Source organism: Lichenostomus cassidix, chromosome 1 (assembly GCF_008360975.1).
Source record: "Lichenostomus cassidix isolate B80296 chromosome 1, HeHo_3.0, whole genome shotgun sequence".
NCBI classification, from domain to species: domain Eukaryota; kingdom Metazoa; phylum Chordata; class Aves; order Passeriformes; family Meliphagidae; genus Lichenostomus; species Lichenostomus cassidix.
Window position 1 is genome coordinate 86,054,731 of NC_139479.1, and position 20,165 is coordinate 86,074,895.

Genomic DNA, 20,165 nt, shown 5'->3' on the forward strand with positions numbered 1-20,165 from the left:
CGTGGCTCCGCCGCGCCTGCGCCCCGCCGGGCCTGCTCTGGGCCGCGCCATGCGCTCCGTCAGCTACGTGCAGTGTGTGGCGCTCGACTTCGCCGGCAGCCTCTTCCCGCACGCCATCTGCCTGGGGGACGCCGACAACGACTCGGTGCGAGCCCGGAGCCCGGAGCCCGGGCGGGGGCGGGCGGGGTCGCCGCGGGGCAGCGGGCCCGGCCGGGGGTGCCGCGGGGCCGCCGCGGAGACTGGGCCGGAACGGGCTGGGGGGAAGCACCGAGCGGCCGCTGCTGCCACAGAGCGGGTGGCAGGAGGAGCCGGCGGGGCTTCCACCCTTGGGGACACACACGGGGCTTGGGGGGCTCTTGAGCGGTGTTAGGGATGCGGGGTTTTGGTCAGATTCCCCCCGGAGTTCCCCTGCAGAGGGAATGTTTATTGAGCTGCAGCTGCTCAGGGCTTCCCTCGCCGTTACACCTGCCTGGCACCCTTGGTATGGCCCGGGTGGTGCAGAGACACTTGTTCCTGAAGGGAGACAGACGTTCACCTCTCACGGAGATGGCAATGTAGGGGTGCTTTGGTGAGCACAGTACATCACAAACAGGGTAGAGCCAAGTCTCGGTGTCTCTTGACCTGTGTGACGGATGGATGTGCATTGGGAGTGTTCCTGTCAGCACCACAAATGGTTGGTTTTGATTTGTCTGTGACTAGGCAGAGGTTAGCTTAACCAGTTACATGTGAACTGTTTCTTCTTCTCCACAGTCAGAATTTTTTACAGTCTTTTCCTGAAAGGTGTCATGGCTAGCAATGCAGTAGATGATTAAAGGGATTCCTCCATAAAAAGTTACCTTATGTGGGGTAAGGTTTGTAGGGAGTTATGAAATGCACACAATTTAAATACACAGAGGCATGATGCAGAAGATGGGATAATGGGAGTTGGCTCATCAGTGTGGGTGCTTGGTGATTTTTTGAAGTCTTTTTTAAGAATTAATCACCATTCTGAAATACCTTTACCCCTTCAGCAGTGAGATTGAGCATCCTGTATAAATGTATTGTAAATGTTCTTGCACTCTCTTCCTGAATGGTTATATTTTTGTCATTGCCATCATCTTCTTTAGGTGATTCAAGTCAATCTAGGTTAAAGGATGGAAGATGGAGTGATGATTAACCAAGCAGGATGTTAAAACAGTCAGTGTCACAACTCTGAAACAGTGAGTGGAGGAGCAGTGGGTAATGGGATGTTGCTCTAAGGAGCCATTCTCCATCTCTTTTATCTGCAAGAATAAAATTAGGGCTTTTATATTTTCCCAGTCCTTCCATTTTGATTTAAGATTGTCTCTAACTAGTTTTGTTTTGTTGCTTTTTCCCACAGAGTGATATTTAGATATGAATTCTGAAATCATTGCTTTTGAAGGAATACTGTTAATGGATTGTGAATTTCTTCTTACTAACCCCGTTTTCTTGTATAGCTGAATGAACTTGTGGTGGGAGACACCAATGGAAAGCTCTATGTTTACAAGAATGATGACAGCAAGCCCTGGGCTGTGCGGTCTTGCCAAGGAATGGTCAGTTCTTGACAAAAGTTCCAAATGGTTGGGGCCTTTTGGTGTATGGGCAGCCAGCTCTCCTTGTCCTTTGCCTAGGAATATGTAGGCTAGAGGGGAATGGCAGTCAGAACTGATTCTGATGTCTTTCCTGTAATTATTCAAGACCTTGCTTTTGCCCACAGCCCCACGGGCTGGAAGGGATGAGCAAAGTAATGAACAAACATAGAAACTGGGCTTCTGTCCCACCATTACCCAGCTGTGTGCACTGTGGGTTTTGTCCCAGGGCTCTGGCCAGTTGTGTGGCAGATATGTTTCTGTCCCTTGACACTGCTCTCCTTGTCCTTCAAAAGGCTGGAGTTCAAGAGATGCTTTATGGGAGAAGAGGGGGTAGGGTAGAGGTTTATCCCAGAGTGCTGGGTTGGATTGCCTCCTCATGTGCCTTCTTTTCTTTTGCAGCTCACATGTGTCCGTGTGGGAGATGTGTGCAATAAAGGAAAGGTGAGAGGAACCAAACTCTTCCCAGCTGTGTCTGTAGGGCTCATGGAAGGTGTTTAGGAGATAAGGGTCATGTTATGTGCTGAGTGTGGAGGAGGACAGACTGGAGGTCCTTTCTTTCCAGGATCTGCCTTTGCTCGTGGAGTTCTAACACTACTGTTCTTAGACTGTTCTTCTGTTTGTAAATAATCGGTATCTTTCTTTGTGCCTTATGCAGGTTTTAGAGAGCTAGGAAATCCATCCTATCTTCAGAGAGCACTTCTGATTTCCATGTGCTCTTGTGAGAGCAGCACAAGGCTTTGGTGGTTTGAAGGTTGCTCCTTTTGCTCAGTGGCTTTTGCCCTGCTTGGGCTGATGTCTGCTGTGGTCCATGGTCCTTCTGCCACTTGGCTGTGTGCATTTGAGGTCATCTAAACGAGACAGACACAGAATAGTCTGGACTCTCAAGCAAATTCCACTGGTCTACTGTGACTCCTTTTGCTGGATTGCTATTTCTGGGGGTTAAGCCAGACCAATGGGTCCAAAGGTCCCAGTTCAGGCACCCTGCCTGAAATACTGTAGCTGTATTTCCTCCAGTGGGGAACAGAGCCGACGTGGGCATTGAGAAAGTCATGCATTGTTTGAGGATTGCATGCGTACCAGAATGATATTGTGGTCTGACAAAGATGAACAAGAAATTTGGACCCTGCCAGTAGCAGAGCAGTTTGTATGCTGGCCAAAAGCCTCCTGTTCCTTCTGTAGCACGCATTGATCTTGATCGATCTGCCCTTGTGTCTTCCTTTGCCCTGCAGTGGGACAGCTTTTGCGCTTTCTAGAAGAGGAAGACTCAAAAGGTTTTTCTCTTCCCTCACAGAATTTCGTGGTGGCGGTGAGTGCAGAAGGCTGGTTTCATCTTTTTGACCTGACTTCTCCAAATTCAAAACACTCAGATGCTTCAGGCCACCATGAGTTGGCAGGGGCAGAAGAGCAGAAGCCAGTGTTCAAGCAGCACATTCCTGCCAACACCAAGGTCATGCTCATCAATGACATTGGTGAGCCACAAAGCTTGTGTGGGAGTGTGGGGTGAAGGAGTTTGTGTGGGACATGGGGGGACTTGTAGGAGGAAATTACTATCTTGCTGAAACAGACACTCCAACAAACCACAGCAAAGTCACAGAAGAGAGAAGCAAGAACTTCAGGCATTTTTTTGAAGTACAAGTTTTCATTACAGGATTAAACTTCTAACTATAGAAACCAGCACAGTGGTTTCTGCATATTTGGGCTCTTAGGGCTTGAGAGAGTCCATCTGTCTTTCTCTCTTCCCTGCAGATGGAGATGGGAGGTGTGAGTTGGTGGTGGGTTACACTGACAGGGTGGTCCGTGCCTTCCGCTGGGAGGACTCGTCAGAGAATTCAGACCATGTCTCTGGGCAGTTGCTCCTGTTGAAGAAATGGCTTCTGGAAGGTCAGGTAAGGTAAAAGGATGTTCAGAGCTTGTCATAAAATCTTCAAGAGGTGGCTTTTCCAAGAGAAGAAGCATGAAATCTCAGTCTGTACAAAACAGTTGTCATGTTGATGGCTTGAAAGGAGCTTTGCCCAGTGGTTTTTCTGTACACAATGAGCTGCTACCAGCTGGTAGGTCTGGGAAACAGCTGCCTTTGCCTGATGGGAGAGTGTTAGTGGAAAGCACTAGTGTTGTTTTAAAGTGGCTTTGGGTCAGGAACCAACCTTTTACTGAACTCAAACATTTTGCTTCCAGCTGAATTTGTTCAGCTCCTGCTCAACTCTATAAGAAGATTTGCTGTATTCAAATTCCATTCCAAGGAGCACTGTAAACCTTTCAGAGTTCTCAATTCTATCCATGTTTTTCCTGTGCTCCTGTAGGTGGACAGCCTTTCTGTGAACCCGGGCCCTGATGGCTCACCAGAGCTGATGGTGTCACAGCCAGGCTGTGGCTATGCCATCCTGCTGTGCACCTGGGACACGGAGCAGCGGGATGCAGCCGCGGGAAGGGACGGATCTGCCCCGAGCAGGTGAGGGGTGTTACAGTGGGAAGAGGGGGCTCTGCCCTGGGCAGGTGAGGGTGTTCCTGCAGGGGCACATGAGCAGATGCCACTGTGGAAGCCCATTACACCACTGTTGTGAGGCAGGAGGTACTGTCACTGTCCATGCTTCAGTGACCTGCTGTAGTGCTGGCAGATCCTCACTTAAGCCCACCTGCACCCAAGCTTCCATGAGCACTTTGTGTCTTTGTCACGAAGATGATTACTGCTGCTTTCCTTGTATCCCACTCTGTATTTGAATTGGGCAAGGAGAGTGGCAAAACCAGCCCACTGAGGGAGCTGTTACTGGGAGCTAAGTTAGGGAAATGAATGACCTGGATTTCCAGAGAAAGGTCATCAGATTGCAGGGTAACAGCTGAGAGACTGGGCCAAACCAAATTAATTTGAAGCCCAGGATAAGACTGGGCTCATTCACTTGTTTTCTGCAGATGAAGGAATAACAGGTTTTCCTAATGAGACCTCTGGAAGCTAGTGCTGTAAATCACAACCAGAGCAATCGGGATGAGCAGTGAGGTGCTTGTAACTGTCTTGGTGCTGGAAGGACCCTGGTGAGGAATTTGGGTGCTTCTGTGGTGTTCTGTGAGATTTCAAGGCAGACACAAAAAGCTGCAGCAGGAGGGGACCTAGGCAAGTCTTCCTGATGTCTTAGGGGCCTTAGTGGAATGGTACCCTCCTAACCAGAAGCAAGGCCCAGATGTGGTCTCTCACCAAGCTGTTCAACCCTGGACAGACACTTTGTGAGAGAAAAGCAGCCAGGCTTATGTGACAGTAATGACAAAAATTACCTTTTTTTTTCCTTCTCTGGAATACAGGCCTTGCTGATTCTTTTTTTGGTCTTTCAATTTTTTTTAAATGCATCAAATTCTGGTTTTGTTTTTTTCAGACATTGGTGAGTTTCTTTAATACCTGGAGGAACATGCATTTTTTTCCTTTACCATTAAGGGGCTAAACCTGTTCACACACTCTATCAATGTCTGGATTTGTAGAGCTTTGGAATGCACTGCTCCTGAGATTGTTCTGAGACAGTCCCCAGCATGGTTCCCTAACTTTTCCCTGTTGTCTTTCTCTTTTCCCTAGTGAGGCCCCTGTTCGAGACGTGATTCTACACCAAACATCAGGACGGATTCACAACAAGAATGTCTCCACTCATCTGATTGGTAGCATTGCCAGAGGTGAGAGATCAGCAGCCTGGGGTCTCCAGCCCAGCAGTTGCCCCTGATGGTTTTTCAGTGGCCAGGATGAAATCAGATTTCCTGTGGTAGAAAAATAACAGTGAGAGGCAGCTGCAAGAGCAGAGGGATCTCAACTTCTCTTAGCCAGCTCCCAAAGAAAGACAGTTGGATATTTGCATGTGAGCTTTTTATAGCCTTTGTCCTTCCCTAGGTAGTCCTTATCCTTCACCCAGCACAAGAGTTTCTCTGCAGCCTCTGCTGACCTGCATTTTGTCAGTTTGAATGGCTGCCATGTCATGCTCTTACAGATGTCCTTGATCCTTGCTTCTGCATGACTGCAGCTTATGCCTTCTTATTTCCTAGTTGCATCTCTTCCTTCCCACAGCCTCATCCTCATTGTTGCTTTTCAGCATTTGAATCTCAATTCCCGGTGGCTATGTGCTGTTCCTCTTTCTCCTGTGCAGCCCCAACCTCTCCAGAGCTGCTTCCATATTTCATCTGTATCATTGTCCTCTGTCTTCTTCCACCGTGTTGTGTTCAGCTCTTGTCTTTAAGCTCTGCTTGGCTGCCAACTTCTCTCAGCCCTGACACACTGCTCATGTCCAGACTTTTCTTGCACACTGACACTGCTTCCCTCATGTGACTCTTTGTGCTCTGACCTGAGCCTGGTGTACCTGCTGAACCCCTTTTTGGTACCTATGGAGAGTAAGCAGCTTTCACTCCCCCTTGGGTAATAGCAGAAGGCAGAAAGCTTCCAGTGGAGATCACTTTCTCTTGTATTTGCTACTCCCAAGTATTGCTTCCTGCAGTGCTGTCTGAGAATAACTCAGCCTGTCCAAAGTAATTAGAGCTTGTGGAGAAGAGCAGTCTGCTGAACCCCACCTCTTCCCCTTCCTCAGAGGACCTTTTTCTGTCCAGTTCCTAAGCTTGTCATGTTTTCAGCATCTCTGATGCTGCCATGAGCAACATGGTCAACAGAGCATGAAATCAATTATTTCACTGCATATGAAGCCTTGCATCTATTGAGAGATGTCTGTGAAAAATGAAGGCCCATAGAATTAGGGATGAAGAGGAGGTTGTAAAAAAGTGCATTGATGATGGACCATCAGTAAAGAAACAGCTGAAGAGTGCCATGCTGCCCAGTTTCCAAGTGGGACACAGCAGATCCCTTGGATCAGAGCCTGTCTGGGTGCATGTCACTAGTGTCAGTTAAGCACTCAAGCAGCTTAGGCAGATATGCAGAAATGGGGTGGTTAGCACCTCAAGAATGTGCAGGGGGTTGCAGCTTGGAGCTGTTATGGGCAGTGGAGGTAGGCTTGCATTGTTAACTTACTCTGGAGAAACTGCCTGTTTGCTCTCAGCTCTGCTGGCTTGTCCCTGACTGCCAGGTTTCCTCCTCAGGGAGCTAGTGTCTCTCCTGCATTGTCACTGAAAGAATTAAATGCAGATTTAGTTGAATACAGCTCCAGTTCTGTCTCTGAGTGTCATATTTTTAAAACTTGACCTTGCATTTCCTTTTCTCTTTTGGTAGCTGGGTAGAGAGTTTACTGAAGGGCTGAAGGAGCCTGGTGGTCAGGGGACTGTCCTCTTCAGATTTAACTAGTGGCATTTGTCAGTGCTGTCCTGCACACAGCTGGGCAAGGAGAGGAGGCAGGATGGATCAGCTTGGTTAGGATCTTTTTTATTATTTTCAGGAGAGGGAGGGCACAATGTTTATAGAACAGCGTCAACTCCAGTAATTTTCTTTTGCACTTACAGGCTCCAGTGAGAATAGTGGCTCAGGTCTCTTTGCCCTCTGTACTCTGGATGGTAAGTCCTGACACTGTCCTGGAAGAAAACCTGTGGGGCAGCCAAGGCCTGTCAGTAATTCAAAGCAGGGAACCAGGAATTCAGTGCTTTTGGTTCTTGAAAGAAAGGGAAAGCTGGGCTTGAGAAACCCTTCATGGGTCAGGCAAGAGAATTTGATTCAAAAACTCCTTCTTGCTGACATATTTCATGTGAGGGCATGGAGGGCACTGTGAGGAGAGATGCTTATTTATGTTCCACGCTCTCATGGCCAGTGCCCCCTGCCCTCTACTGCCACAGTATATCTGGGTAATAGGAACATGGGGTCAAGTGTCCAGTATGGATTTAGCAGCCAAGACCATGCCTGTGCTATTAGCAGCCAACTCTCAGCAACCCTGAGTTTTGAAGGAGTAGGGCCTGGCATTAGCAAACATCTTGCTCCCTTTTATTGTTTTTAAGACAGTTGTTTTCTTCTTTCTTCAGGGACACTGAAACTCATGGAGGGAGCAGACAAGCTTCTCTGGTCTGTTCAGGTTGATCACCAGCTCTTTGCTCTGGAAAAGCTGGATGTTACAGTGAGTATCTGAATAAGGCTGGGAGAGATGAAGACAAAAAGTCAGCGTGGCTTTGTGTATATGAATTTAGGAAGGGCAGAGGGAGTATGACTCAGCTGGAAAAGGCTGGGATTATCTCAGGATGACACAGAGTGTTCTGACTGTGGCAGTACATTCTGCACTCAGGTCAGTCTGCCCACCTGCAAAAGGTTGAGCTGTGTCTGCCTGTTAGACCTAGTGAGTGCATTTATCCATTTATCCATTTGGAAACTTTTGTCCCCCAGCTGTTCTTCAATTTTATTGCAAAGCTGAATGGTTTTGCTCACTGCTAATACCCTGATTGTCTACAAGCTCTTGCCGTACGTAAGGATTGCCATAGAGAAGAGAGATGAGCTCCAAGTGCAAAATGTCTGGATTAAATGTCCAGAAGTGACAGTTAGGCATTAGTGTTCTGTCTCTGAACCAGCAAGAAAGATTCTTGACTGTTCCTGGGAGTGGGTGATGTCTGTGTCATATACAATCTGCTGGTTCCTGCAGGGCAATGGGCATGAAGAGGTGATTGCCTGTGCGTGGGACGGTCAGACCTACATCATTGACCACAATCGGACTGTGGCCAGATTCCAAGCAGATGAGAACGTCAGTGCCTTCTGTGCAGGTGGGAAGCCTGACTGCAAAGCCACCCCTCACAGCATTTTCCCCTCAAGGCTACTACTCCCATGTGGGAGACCCAGAATCCTTTGTCTCTCTGCAGTGGGGAATAATTTCCCTGTGTGCATACTGCAGAAGGCCCAGCTAGTCTTTCCTCTGGTGGCATCTGGGAAAAGTAGGGGTGAGAGAAGGTGATGCCGAGGTTTGTCTTTGGTGGGTTGGGGGTTTCTTCTGTCCTTTTTGTAAGTGCTTCAGTGGTCTCTTGTCTTCCCCAGTGCTTTTTTAATTTGCAGATTTCTAAAATGTTCTAAAGGGAGATAAGGAGCTCGTGGAACCAGCCTGAGCTTTTTCCCTACTCAGTCCCTTCTCTCAGTCCTGCAAGAAGCAGCTTGCAAATCCCCAAGTTTCATGCAGTTCAGAGACAGCTTCTTGGATTGTCTCAAAGGGACTTTGTATACCAAGCCCATGTCTCTGCCCAGGTGCTTGCTGTTGTCCGTTAACAGCTTTGGTACCTCATCATGAAATGTCAATTATTTGCTTTCTCCGTCCTTTTGGAAGTAGTTAGATCTCCACACTTCTGCTTTCTGCAGGCCTTTATGCATGCAAAGAAGGAAGCAACAGTCCCTGCCTTGTTTATGTCAGCTTCAGCCAGAAAATCTACATCTACTGGGATGTGCAGCTGGAGAGAATGGAGTCCACCAACCTGTTGAAAATCCTGGATGGTGACCCAGAGTTTGAAGATCTTCTGCAGCAGCTGGATATAGGTGAGTGCAGAAAGAGTGGAGGCTGTGCAGAGGGAGAGGAAGGGCTGCTGGCAGATGATGTGCTGGGAGCTAGAGTTCCAGGTGTTTCTTGAGGAAGAGACTCATACTGCCTGATGAGAATGCCTAACAACTGTTGTTTTCTCTTTTCCTTAGACAGAAGCGACATTTCTGCTGTCAAAAATCTGATTCACAAAACACTCTATTTTCCTGAGAAATACCATCTCAGCAGCCCCTCAGAGGATCCTGCTGAAACAGATTCCTCTGCCCACTGCACTGGCATCCAGGATTCCTTATAGCAAGTCATATGAAGGCTGACATCTTTAATACCAGCACAAGTTCTTCTGCAGCTGGAATTGGGCATTTGATGAAGATGACTGTTCATTCCCAATCTTGTCAAACCTTCCAAACAAGAAAGGGTGTACAGGCTGTGAAGGGATGTTCTTGACTGTAGGCTTGACTGAATGTGGTGGGTTGGTTTGCCTTTAGCTGAGGGAGCTACTAGAATGAAAGGGCCAAAGGTCCTGCTCATAGGTTTTCTGTTGCCAGTTTCCATATTCCTCACTTGCTAAAGTGCTCCACTGGTCACTGGGAAGGAGCCCTGAGGTCACAGATGGAGAGAACAGCTGAGCTCAAGTGTCTGTTTTGGCCTGTGGTTAAAACTGCTCCAGTGAATACTTCTGAGTTCTTAGCAGGATCACAGTGCAGGAATTGCAGATGGAGGAATTGAATTAGGAAGCAGGCATGAGCCTTCTCTCCCATTTAGGTGTATTTAAAGTAGAGCCATGCATTGTCTGTCTTTGCTTTGCTGCTGCTCTTCTACCAAGCAGTTTCTCACAAATCACCTCCTGTTCTGAGGAGCTGGAGACAGGCAGAATTTGCACTAATAAGGCATGGGAAGGTAGCAGCTCCAGCAAATGCAGCTCTAGTCAAGAGCCATTGCTTGTCTTCAATGGCAGAATGATGTGACATAGCAAAGCACCTGTGAAGTGGTCAGTAAGACCAGTCTGACTTAACTGTGGATCTGTAGTGCTATGAGAGCTTGGCCATCTCACAATAAGCAATGGAAATGCTGCTCTTGCCTCTTCTTGTGGAGAGTGTCATGATTTGAGTTCTGCACGACTGAAAGAGGTGGGCTGGAGGTGATGTTCCACTGGCTGTCATGAAGAGTCTGGGAAAGGGCAGCTCATTTGCAAAAGCCCAGGCATGAACCTTTCAGCTGTTGTTATTGTTGCTTTTCCAATGCTGTTGTTATTGTGCTTTTCCCTATCTTAGCTTGTCCCTTGCCTAACAGCTTATTAGGAAAGGGGCAGCAGGCTTACCTGCTGGTTTGCATCGATTATCCCCTTGCCTGTGTGATGTTTTATTGGACGTGTAATGGATGGAGCTGTCCCTTCACCCTTAAAGCAGCCTAAGTCACAGCAAATACAGTTCAGTGATCTGGAGCAACTGGCAGTGTTTAAAGATCCTGCAGGCAGCTGAAAACCTGCTGTGCATTATTCTGCAAAATATCCAAGGGCAGCCCTAACTGGGAGAAAAAACTGTGTAGAGAAAAGGAGCGTCCTGCCCTTGGGTCAAAGTGACTGTTGTTGAAGCAGCCCTGTGTGGTAGAAGGGCAGGATCTTTACGTAATAAGCCTTAGCTGTTCTTTGCAGTTTCCATCTGTATGTTTATGTAATCTTTTCAGAGGACAGTGCTGTCCTCTGCATTTGGTAGCAGTGAAAGTTGAAGCATGGAGCAGTGAAATGGTGTGACCTGTTCTGTACCTGCTAGGTTGCTTCTCAGGCCACTGTATCTTCTGACTCTAACTGCAGTGGACATTTCCCTCCATAATGACCTTGCTGAGAAGCATTTTTAAATGTTCCCCTGTCTTCCTAATTGCTTGTGTAAAACTGGACCCTGCAGGAAGGAGCTTTCAAGTCATGATAGAGTTTATTAACAGTGGTGTTGAGAGCAGCAAGGTGTGAGTCTGTGAGCTGAGGAGAGCTGGTGCCATAGGGACCATCTACTCATGGGCTAAAGCCAGGAGTTGTCGTGAAGCTTGTCAGACCTAGACTGTAACCTCAACAGATCGTCAGCTCTTGTGACACTGACATGTGCAGCCACCTATCCCAACAGGAATCATCACCATTGCTTCTGGTAAATGGGGCCTAGCAGGGAAACAGGATGGCCTACACTCATAACAGAGAACAACTCAGTGCTGTATGTCCATGCCAAATATAAACCTTTATTTGCAACACCAAATATAAACCTTTATTAGCAACACAAGTGCAGGGGGTGTACAAATGGCTGCATAGGGCTGCAACTGTTCTACGCAAAACAAACTTTTCTGTACAGGTTGAATGATTTCCAAGAAAGAAAGGTCAAACTGATCCACTGTTGGACTATTAATTGTTGAGAAAGAATGGGAAGGGGTTACTGAGGGAGAGATGACATTTTTCTGAGAACCATCTTTAAAAAAAGGGCAAAAGCATTGCAAATGGTGGGCAGGGCCATTTGTGCACCCTAACGCTCTTTTGCTGGCCTGAGGATAACATTTCTGTGTGCTGTGCAAGCCCAGGCAATGCACACTATGAAAAGCAGAGGTGAGAAAATACAGACACTACAAAAACATCTGTTCCCCAAAACTTTTCAGCTCTTAAAAACCATTGGAGAGGAAAAATACTAACATTTGAGGGCTTCCCCTGACAGTTTTATATTGCGTGCAGCACGTAATAACTTGCAGATGCATTTTGCTCCTGTGCCCCTTGTGCACAAGGGAAAATGAAAAGTGTCTTAGAATTAATTGAAAATCTGTACTGTTCCATGGCCAAAAGATGGCTTTCCTTATTTTTTTCCTGCCTTGAACTCCTAAGTGCCAAATACTTCCTGAAGTCAGTGCTTCAGGCTACTTCCACTGGCAACAATTTTTCTGTGAAGTGGCCATCATGTCAGGAAAGGAGCCACTTAAGGCTCTGTCTCTGGACTGACAGAGTTACATTATACTTTCTTTGTAACTAATTGTCTGTCTGTCTGTCCTTGCCAGCCGACAGAGTTGGAATTAGAAATGGTTCCTTCCCACACAGCAGAAAATGTTTGCTGTATCCTACTCTAGCAGATTGGCATAACTTGCTGGTGCTGGGAAACTTTTCAACAGGGCAGGATTTGCAGGACACCTGTGTATGTCCCATTGCCAGCACACAGCAAGTGAGGAGTCTGACAGTATTCTCAGGCACTGGGGGTATTTGCAGATAAATGATTCATGGCTTTGGTTCTGATGCTCAATTTACTAGCAAAAAAATAAAGGGAGAGGGTTGCCTTATTTTCCTGAGACATAATAAACCTGCTGTCCATCCCTGCCCTCATTTTTATGGTCTTTCGCCTGAATTTAGTTATTTCTGTAACTCTTCAGGTGTATCCTGGTGGAGTCTCTTGAAAGCATTAAATGCAAGCAGATGTGTGTGGCTCGGTGGTCTTCAACTCCATAGCTCACCTGCTGGTAGTGAAAGAAGGAGCAGGCCTCTGGGAATATGGATGGCTGCAGCTCCCATTCTGTTTGAAACCAAGTGATCCCAAGCTCCTGGAAGTGGTCTTGATTATGGCTTTGGCAGAGTGCATGTTCTCAGGATGGGTTTACCTCTTGCACTTAGGCCTCAGCAGGGGCCACGAAAGTCCTTCTCCCCACCTCTGGGTGTATCTCACACTGTTCCAGTGATTTGCTGTGGCAGATGTTTTCTGCAGACTTTTCCACAACTGCTGTGCCCTCTCTATTAGAAAGTAGCCCTGATAGGAAATTACCACCAAGGTGGTTCAAAGAGATTATCCTTAAAATAATAACATTCCATTTTTTATATTGAAAGGACAGGCTTCATCATGAGGAAGCCAGTGTTGGACACATACAGGCTGTGCCTGTGTCCTGCTCTGAGCTGGCAGTTTGTACTGAACTTCTACTTTCTATATGAAAGTGTTAGCATTTTTTGATCTTCAGAGAAAAAGGCCTTTAGATTATTCCTTTATTCCCTTTATCCCCCAAAAGCAATAGACAGGACTGGAATTGGGAGTAGGGAAGTGTATTGGTATAATAGGTTTTTCCAAGAGGTTTCTCTATAATTAAGACAGTCTTCAGCCTTGCCCACCCACTCAAAAATGACTTACTGGGCTCCCCAGTGTTGGAAGACATTTAAAAATTACCATGTTTGTAGATAGGTTTGAGTTGGCTTCTTTGAGATGTTGTAAGTCCTATTTTACAATCACATATTTTAAAGCCAAGACTTCTTTCTTTCACAATGGAGGCTGTGATTCAGATGTAATGACACAAAAATGCTTTGGAGAAAGAAAAATATCTTTGGGCTAAAATTCAGAATGTTAGTGTTAAGTGCAGTAACCGTGTGTCTTTTAATGCCAAGGAACTTGGGGAGATGAAAACCCACCAGGAGCTCTGTTGATGAGGAAAGCAGGTACTGATCCTGCAGGATTAGAGTGTGATTTAGTGAATGGGTTGAAGTGAGGTGTCTGCCATGGCATCATGACCTGCAGTTCTCATTTTACTCTTATAAATGGTTTTGGGTTTTTTTCCTGCAGGCTCTGCCTGCAGCAAGGGAGGTTCCAGGATAACTGTTGGCAACAGATTCCTCAATGCCTGGGTGAAAGAGACCTTTACTGCATGGATTTTTTTGTTCAACTGACAGGGACAGGAGGACGGTGAAGAGCATGTCTTCTGCCCTGGAGCTGATTTCAGAGCTGAGAAAAGATCTCACACTAATTCAGTGCTTTCTTGGAAACATCCTCTCCGTAACTGAGAATTTATACATGCAGTTGTTAACAACAAAGAGGAAAGGCTTGCAAGGTTGTGGCACAATGTGCAGCTGCGTTAGCAACCAGAGTACAGGCAAGTGTTAAAAGGATTATCTAAAAAGGAAGTAATTCCTTTTTGAAGGAAATCTGCATTTACCAGCGTGAGGGGAAGGAAAGGAGCACACAAAGAAGGATTCATTAAGTAGAGAAGAGAGGAGACGGTAGGGCTGGAGATTTTCACCTACTGTAGCACATTAATACACAAAGGAGCCTGAACTGTTGATGATTTAGGATATGAGGCATATGAATTACAGAAAGGCTTCAGTAGGACTGGAGGATGTTCTGAATGTGAGCAAAAGCAGAGTTATTCCAAGACAGACATGTAGGAACAGCACCTGGTGAATTCCAGCAGCAGCTAGTGTGCAGGGATCTGCAGGGCTGCAAGTGACAGGCAGTAGTCAAAATAGAATTGTCAACTCAAAGTCATGGCAGTTTTCTGTAAGATCCCATCCAACACTCCTTAAATCATTGGAAAGATTCCTGTTGGCTTCAGTCTGAAGACTCCTACTCACTTACACCCTTCCCTAGCCAGAGCCCAGCTGCACCACAGACACTGGGCACTGCTCTCACAAGGAAGTGGCCAGGACTGAAAGCTGTTGGTGGCCTTTGCCACCATGGCACCACTTGTGGGCACCAGCAAAGCCCAGAAAAAGCTGTCAGACACTCTGGAAGGCAGCAGAGACCTGCCTGGGCATCAGCAAAAGCCCTGTGGTGCTCCACAGGGAAGCAGAGCCCCATATGGGCTTCACAAAGCCTGGCAAAAGCCCCAAGATGCTCCGGAAGGCAGCAGAGCCCCTTGCTGGGCAAAGCAAAACTCAGCAGAAGCCCCAGGGCACTCTGGAGGGAAGCAGAGCCCCTTGTGGGCATGGCAGAAGCCATCAGATAGGGTTAGGTGGTTGGGGTTAGGACTTAGATTTTGTTATATGGTTTGGGATTTAGAGTTAGGAGTTTGGTTTAGTCCTTAGGGTTTAGGTTTAGAGGCTGGGGTTAGGGTTAATGGTTAGAGTTAGGGGTTATGGTTAGGCTTTGGGATTAGGGTTTACAGTTAGTGTCTTTATGATTAGGTTTATGCTTTGGGTTTAGAGTCAGATGGTTAGTGTAGGGGTTACAGGGTTAAATTTAGGGGGTTATGTTTTGTGTTAAGTTTTGTAGTTAGCAGGTGGTGGTTTGGTTTAGGGGTTAGGGTTAGCATTAACTTTTAGAGTTGGTTTTAGGGGTCAAATTTAGGATTAGGATTTAGTGCCTTGTGGGTTTGATTTAGGGTCCTTATTAGGGTTTATTGTTTGGGTTATGGCTGAAGTGAGCTTTAGGGTTATGGTTTAGAGTTTTTCTTTTTTTTATTAATAGATGATAAAAGTTAATGAGTAATAAGATTTTTAATGGACATGGTATTTGTATTTATAGATTTTTGCCCTTGTTCTACGTGCTGTGTTTAGAGGGCAATGAGAGTTAGAAACTGGCAGAGTTGATTCATGTAGAAACAGGTGTTTCATCTATCACAAACAAGATTTTGTCAGCAGAATTGACCCAGGTACCACACAGATTGCAGCTAGAACACAAGATGGTTTAGTACAAGTGTGAATTGTCTAGACCCCTGGGTTTGAGAAGCCAGTGAGTCATACAAGTGATACAAACCCAGGAGGAATTACTGGTACTTTGGAAGACAAGCTCATCGAGTCGGCATGTTTACTGATTAAATGAGAGAACTGTTGGTGTCAATTGAGAGATTCATGGAAAGCAGTTCGTACAGCCAGAAACAGTCAGATGCACAAGGAGAAGAGTGGCAAAGAAGTCAAGGAGCAGAAGAGAAGCTGCAAGATACGATGACTAACAGTAAAAGTCTGATGCTCCTTGTAGGAGGAGCAGATGCCAGTCACGCCAACTATCACTAGTAAGTGAATTCCAAGTTATATCAGCCAGGCTGTACTCTGCTGTCCTTAGCATGTGTTAAACTACAACATACAGCTGTAGAGAAAAGAACTAACAGAAAAAACCTCAAAAATGCATACACAATTTTTTTTTGAGAAGCACAGCAGAGACAATGAGCAGTTTGATAAAAAAGGAAGGGGGTCAGCGGTGTTTAATCCAGGAAAATAGTCAAAATGGGGTTGTCATGATATTTTGAGGGTGAACAAAGGTACATTTGGCAGAGTCTGGATAGTCAACCAGTAGTTACGAGGCATGGAACACCCCCTAATCTAGTGTATCTTTTCTAGAGCTAGTTAAGTTTAGACTGTAGTTTTAACACAGCTATGCTTTAGCGTGGAAATTAAAAAAAAAAAAAAGAAAAATAAATTAAATAAACTCAATTATTAAGTGACTTAATAATCACCTTTAACATTCCAGATGAGTTCACAGTTCTCTAACCTGAGCTGATACTACAAGTTCTCATTTTGTGCAAGAGAAGCAAAGTTGATGGGCTGTGTGATGCCAGGACTTGAGGCTGATGATGTATCTCTGTTTAAGCACTGAATTTCAAGTTGAAAGAAAGGAGCTGACAGAGCAGAAGACTCGGTGCTGTAATTCATCACAGCATTAAAACTGAGTGGCAGGATCTCCAGTGAAGCAGCAGAAGGAACAGGGATGCACCTCTAGCAGCTGAAGTGCAGAAAGGAGTGGCCTGGCCAGAAGAACAGGGTGTGCAAGTCTGGTTACAGGGTGTAACACCAAGAGATGGTAAGCATTGCCATTCATACAATATAGCTTAGTGCCTAGGGAGGCAGTGGCAAATCCCAAGCCCCTGTCAGTGTTTTAGGCAACTACACTCAACATTTCTGCAAAGGTTTCTTGAAATTGAGAACTCTGAAACTGTTGTTGCTGCAAGGTTTTCTCATGAGAATACTTCTGTTCTGCTCTGAGCCATCAAAAAGTATCTTCCCAGAGTACAGGCAAGGGGAACAGAGCCCCTCCGACAAAGAAATGGGAGTAGTGTACACTGGCATTGAGGCAAAGAGAGGGAAACATTCATGGCAATCTTTGGAGGTTTTTGGCAAAAATGCTGTTCTCCTGTGCAGCACAGAACAACTGGAGATTGTTCACAGAGACTCTTGTGAACAGACTGTATTGTAAAGGGGGTAGCATAAATTTGTTACAGAACCAGAAATTGGAGTGACCAGGGCCAAATAGCAAAACAAGAACAAAATGGCCACTTGGCACATCAGGACAAGCAGGAGGGTCCACTGAAAGGAGGGATATCTCAAACTGAGGCACTCCCAGTGACAGCAGCTTCCAGCACCCACTTGCCTTTTTCTCACTCCCCATTGAATGCCTCAGCCTAGAACTCAGCAAGGTTAGGGGCATGTGAGCCTCACCCTCATCTCTTTCATGGCAGCAAGTCTCCAGACATGGGGAATTCAGCCAGTCACTGACCAGACTCTTCAGAGGCATGTAGAAAAGGCAGCTCTTGACTCAGTTCTTTAAATCTCAGGACTCCTTCCTCCAAGTCGATGCAACACTAAAGAAGGGGAGAGCCACTTATTTGCTGGACATTTCAGATAGCAAATCTCATGATGTCTGTGGTTGGGGAGAATCTGTAACCCCTCTCTGGGTGTGTAGAGACCTTACAGTTCCCCTCCCTGTCCCACATGCTGCCTCCTTGCTCCTGTTCCCTTCAATGGATTCCTTTCCAAACCCTTCACAGGGCCATTCCTGTCCCTTCTTCCTATGGCCTTCTCTGAGCTGATGTCCTCACATCACTCAGCCATTCAACCCATTGCTTTTCCTGTTTTATGAGTCTGGCATGTGGCTACAACTGTGTGACAGGCAGGAGCCAGCATGCTGCAGCCATATCCTGAGCCACCCAGGAGCCAGGCTCAGCAGAGCACTGGCCCTGAGCCGAGCTGACAAAAGGAGAGGACTCTTTCCACTCGTATCCGGCGAGTGTTGGACACTGAATGTGATCATACAGCTTCATTTGGCTTAAAGCAAGGACAGAGCTTGTTCACATCTGCCTTCAAAGGGCAACACAGATCTAACTCGTGCCTTTTCTTGTCTCTTCTTCGGTTTCCTCTAGTTGTTTGCAACTTGTATGGTCAGGAATACAGAGAATGGGAGATGTGATAGTATCCTATTGAGTGTTTTCTTTCTTAAAACCTTTAAGAAGGACTGGAAAGGAATCTGACTCAGAGCATAGTCAGGCAGCTGTGCAGCAAGTATTACCCTGAAAGACAACTAAGTATTGTCCTTGGACATTGAGTATTTCTGATGCTTACAATGACCAGATCTTGGAGAACTTCTTAAGATAAGCCCTGCAATAAGCAAGGAGTGGTTCCTTACCTTGAGAGACCACAGAGTCTGGAGGCCAATGCAAAACTCCAGCATTTCATCATCTGAGAAGAGAGAAGAGACTGATCAGGCTTTAGATTGCGTAATACTGCCTCATTAAAGAACATGTGTCTCTCCTGTAAAAGGATATGAAATAGAAGAACATCTGATTCATAAAATTTTATGGTTATAGTCTCTTCAGTATAAAGCAGATAACAAATAACAAGGAAAAGTTTGAGTTAAACACACAAACATTAACAAGCAGGTGGTAACAGTTACAATAATAAATCAGCACTCTTCTGCCACTCACTGATGAACCTTTAAAGGAGCTATTCAGGCACAGTCCTGAAGACAGTCAAAATGAACTTTGTAGCTGATTAGAGAAGGAAATCATGATTATCGTGACTACTGTGAGATAAATTTGAGGGGGTTTGTGGGACTATTTGAAACTTAATATGAGATACCAGAAGGGGCTCGTGGGATCCCAAAAAACTTGCTATGGGCTGTGTAAGGGAAGGACCAAAGGCAGGAGAAGGCCAGCAGCAGGATGAATCAGGGAAGAAAAAGCATGGAAAAATGGAGAGGGGAAAAGGAGGTCAGTCACATGCAAGCAGGCTGGTGGTCAGTTCACTTGTCTGACCAAAGCCTTCCTGCTCTCCAAACCTGCCACTAAGAACATGCATTGGACTGGGTGAGAGTGACCCCCTGGGTCTTAGAGTCACCAGTCTGGACTTCCATGGCAGCTGAGGTGGAATTCCCAGGTCCTGGAGCCTGCAGGAATCAGCAGCTTCTTGTAATGTCATTAACACTTCCCCTGTCTCCTGGAGGCCTGCTTGCCCTGTAATCAGTGGCTGTAATTTATAATTTATAATTTATTTATAACCATGTAAGAGAGAGCACTGTGTGCACAGGGAGATGTAAGACACAGGTGTAGCAATTCTGCTCCTTCCAGGCAGCCATTTCCACATCCCAACAAAATTCACCTGTGCTGGTAGTAATACAGATTCCACATGAAGGGCAAGAACAAGCAGAGTGGAAACCAGGAAAGCAAGCTGAAGTGTGTAAGAGGAGGAAGCTCTTCGTAGATGATTTAGGAATGTGGGAAGAATGTACATGAAAAGAGGGAGAAAGGGAGGCCTTGGAAGATGGATAGGACTCACCAAAGATGGGGAAACAGATAAAAGCAAGAAGGTAAAGCTGGAAGACTAATAGGGAGAAAGAACAGGAAAAAAAGACAACCAAATTGTTTTCAACATGTGCACAGCTTGATGTAAATGCAGAAAATGCAGCATTTCTGCTATTTTCTGAGCCTGCCTCAGTGCTTGCTGGCTTGACCTTGTCTCCTATGGCTCCTTCCTTCAAAGGGTCCTGCTTCAGGACACTGAGGGAGACTCAGCACTCTGGGGCTACCAGGTTGTTACAGGCTGATCCCTGCAGCAGAGGCAGAGGAGTACACAGAGAAACATTCTGGGAATTAAGCTGTAACCTCTGTTACTTTGTCTGATGACTTCCAGCCAGCCAGAGGTACAAGTACCCATTCCATTGGAGAACATAAGGCACCAGAGGATTAATCAAGCCATCTGCAGAATTTTATGAAAGGTCCATTTTAGAATGGAAATGAGAATTTTTCACATTCTTTGTTACGACTGAAAAACCACCTAATTTCTCCCCACTTTCAATGCCTTCTCTCTTGCCTTTGGTTACATTGAGAATATTCACCAGGTATGGTGATGCTGGCCAGCAGTGGAGGTGGCCACATCACCAACCTTCCATCATGTTACACTTTTAACAAAGGTTCTTTAAATGCCCATGGCAGGGCAAGAGGGACACAGGAGAAACAAGGGAGAGGAGGAGCTGGCACTCTCACCTACAACCAGTGCTGAACACAGCACTGTCTCCTGGCCAAATTGCAATTCCATATGTTCTACTCGGCCAACAACGCTGGGGATGGGAAGAGAGAGGTCTCCACAGTCCATGACAGACACTTCTTCCAGCCTGTGGGACACAAAAGGTGTTATTGCCTCAAGCAGAGGAGGAGGAGGAAAACCAGGACTTCTCACTGATGGCAGTTCTTCTTG

At 46.2% G+C, this 20,165-nt stretch overlaps 2 protein-coding genes across 4 annotated transcripts in view; one reads left to right on the forward strand and one right to left on the reverse strand.

Annotated features, from left to right (window-relative positions):
- On the forward strand, positions 1-12,335 carry ITFG2 (integrin alpha FG-GAP repeat containing 2). Of its 2 annotated transcripts, none has more exons than XM_085067447.1 (12): positions 1-145; positions 1,458-1,553; positions 1,992-2,033; positions 2,884-3,061; positions 3,339-3,478; positions 3,893-4,041; positions 5,149-5,243; positions 7,002-7,052; positions 7,512-7,603; positions 8,120-8,237; positions 8,821-8,994; positions 9,148-12,335. In XM_085067447.1, exons 1-12 carry the CDS (start codon positions 50-52, stop codon positions 9,288-9,290), a joined length of 1,374 nt encoding a protein of 457 aa, XP_084923573.1. In that variant the 5' UTR covers positions 1-49; the 3' UTR covers positions 9,291-12,335. The 2 variants fall into 2 exon arrangements, with proteins under 2 accessions (XP_084923573.1, XP_084923581.1); XM_085067455.1 differs by lacking the exon at positions 1-145 and adding an exon at positions 206-673.
- NRIP2 (nuclear receptor interacting protein 2) overlaps positions 11,199-20,165 on the reverse strand; it is a 19,368-nt gene continuing 10,401 nt past the window's right edge. Inside the window, exons 4-6 of one of the 2 annotated variants that reach the window (XM_085067469.1) lie at positions 19,955-20,082; positions 18,100-18,152; positions 11,199-17,278 (exon numbers count right to left, since the gene is read on the reverse strand). In XM_085067469.1, coding sequence (XP_084923595.1) covers positions 17,186-17,278; positions 18,100-18,152; positions 19,955-20,082 — 274 coding nt within the window. In that variant the 3' untranslated portion in view covers positions 11,199-17,185. Of the gene's footprint in view, positions 18,153-19,954; positions 20,083-20,165 lie in introns of both variants that reach the window. The other variant, XM_085067466.1, reaches the window with a different exon arrangement.

Excerpts from the sequence above, each read along its gene's own strand:
- ITFG2 (XM_085067447.1), top strand. The coding sequence starts at position 50 with ATGCGCTCCGTCAGCTACGTGCAGTGTGTGGCGCTCGACTTCGCCGGC. Across the intron at positions 2,034-2,883 it reads ATGTGTGCAATAAAGGAAAG|AATTTCGTGGTGGCGGTGAG; the intron begins GTGAGAGGAACC and ends CTTCCCTCACAG. Across the intron at positions 5,244-7,001 it reads GATTGGTAGCATTGCCAGAG|GCTCCAGTGAGAATAGTGGC; the intron begins GTGAGAGATCAG and ends TTGCACTTACAG.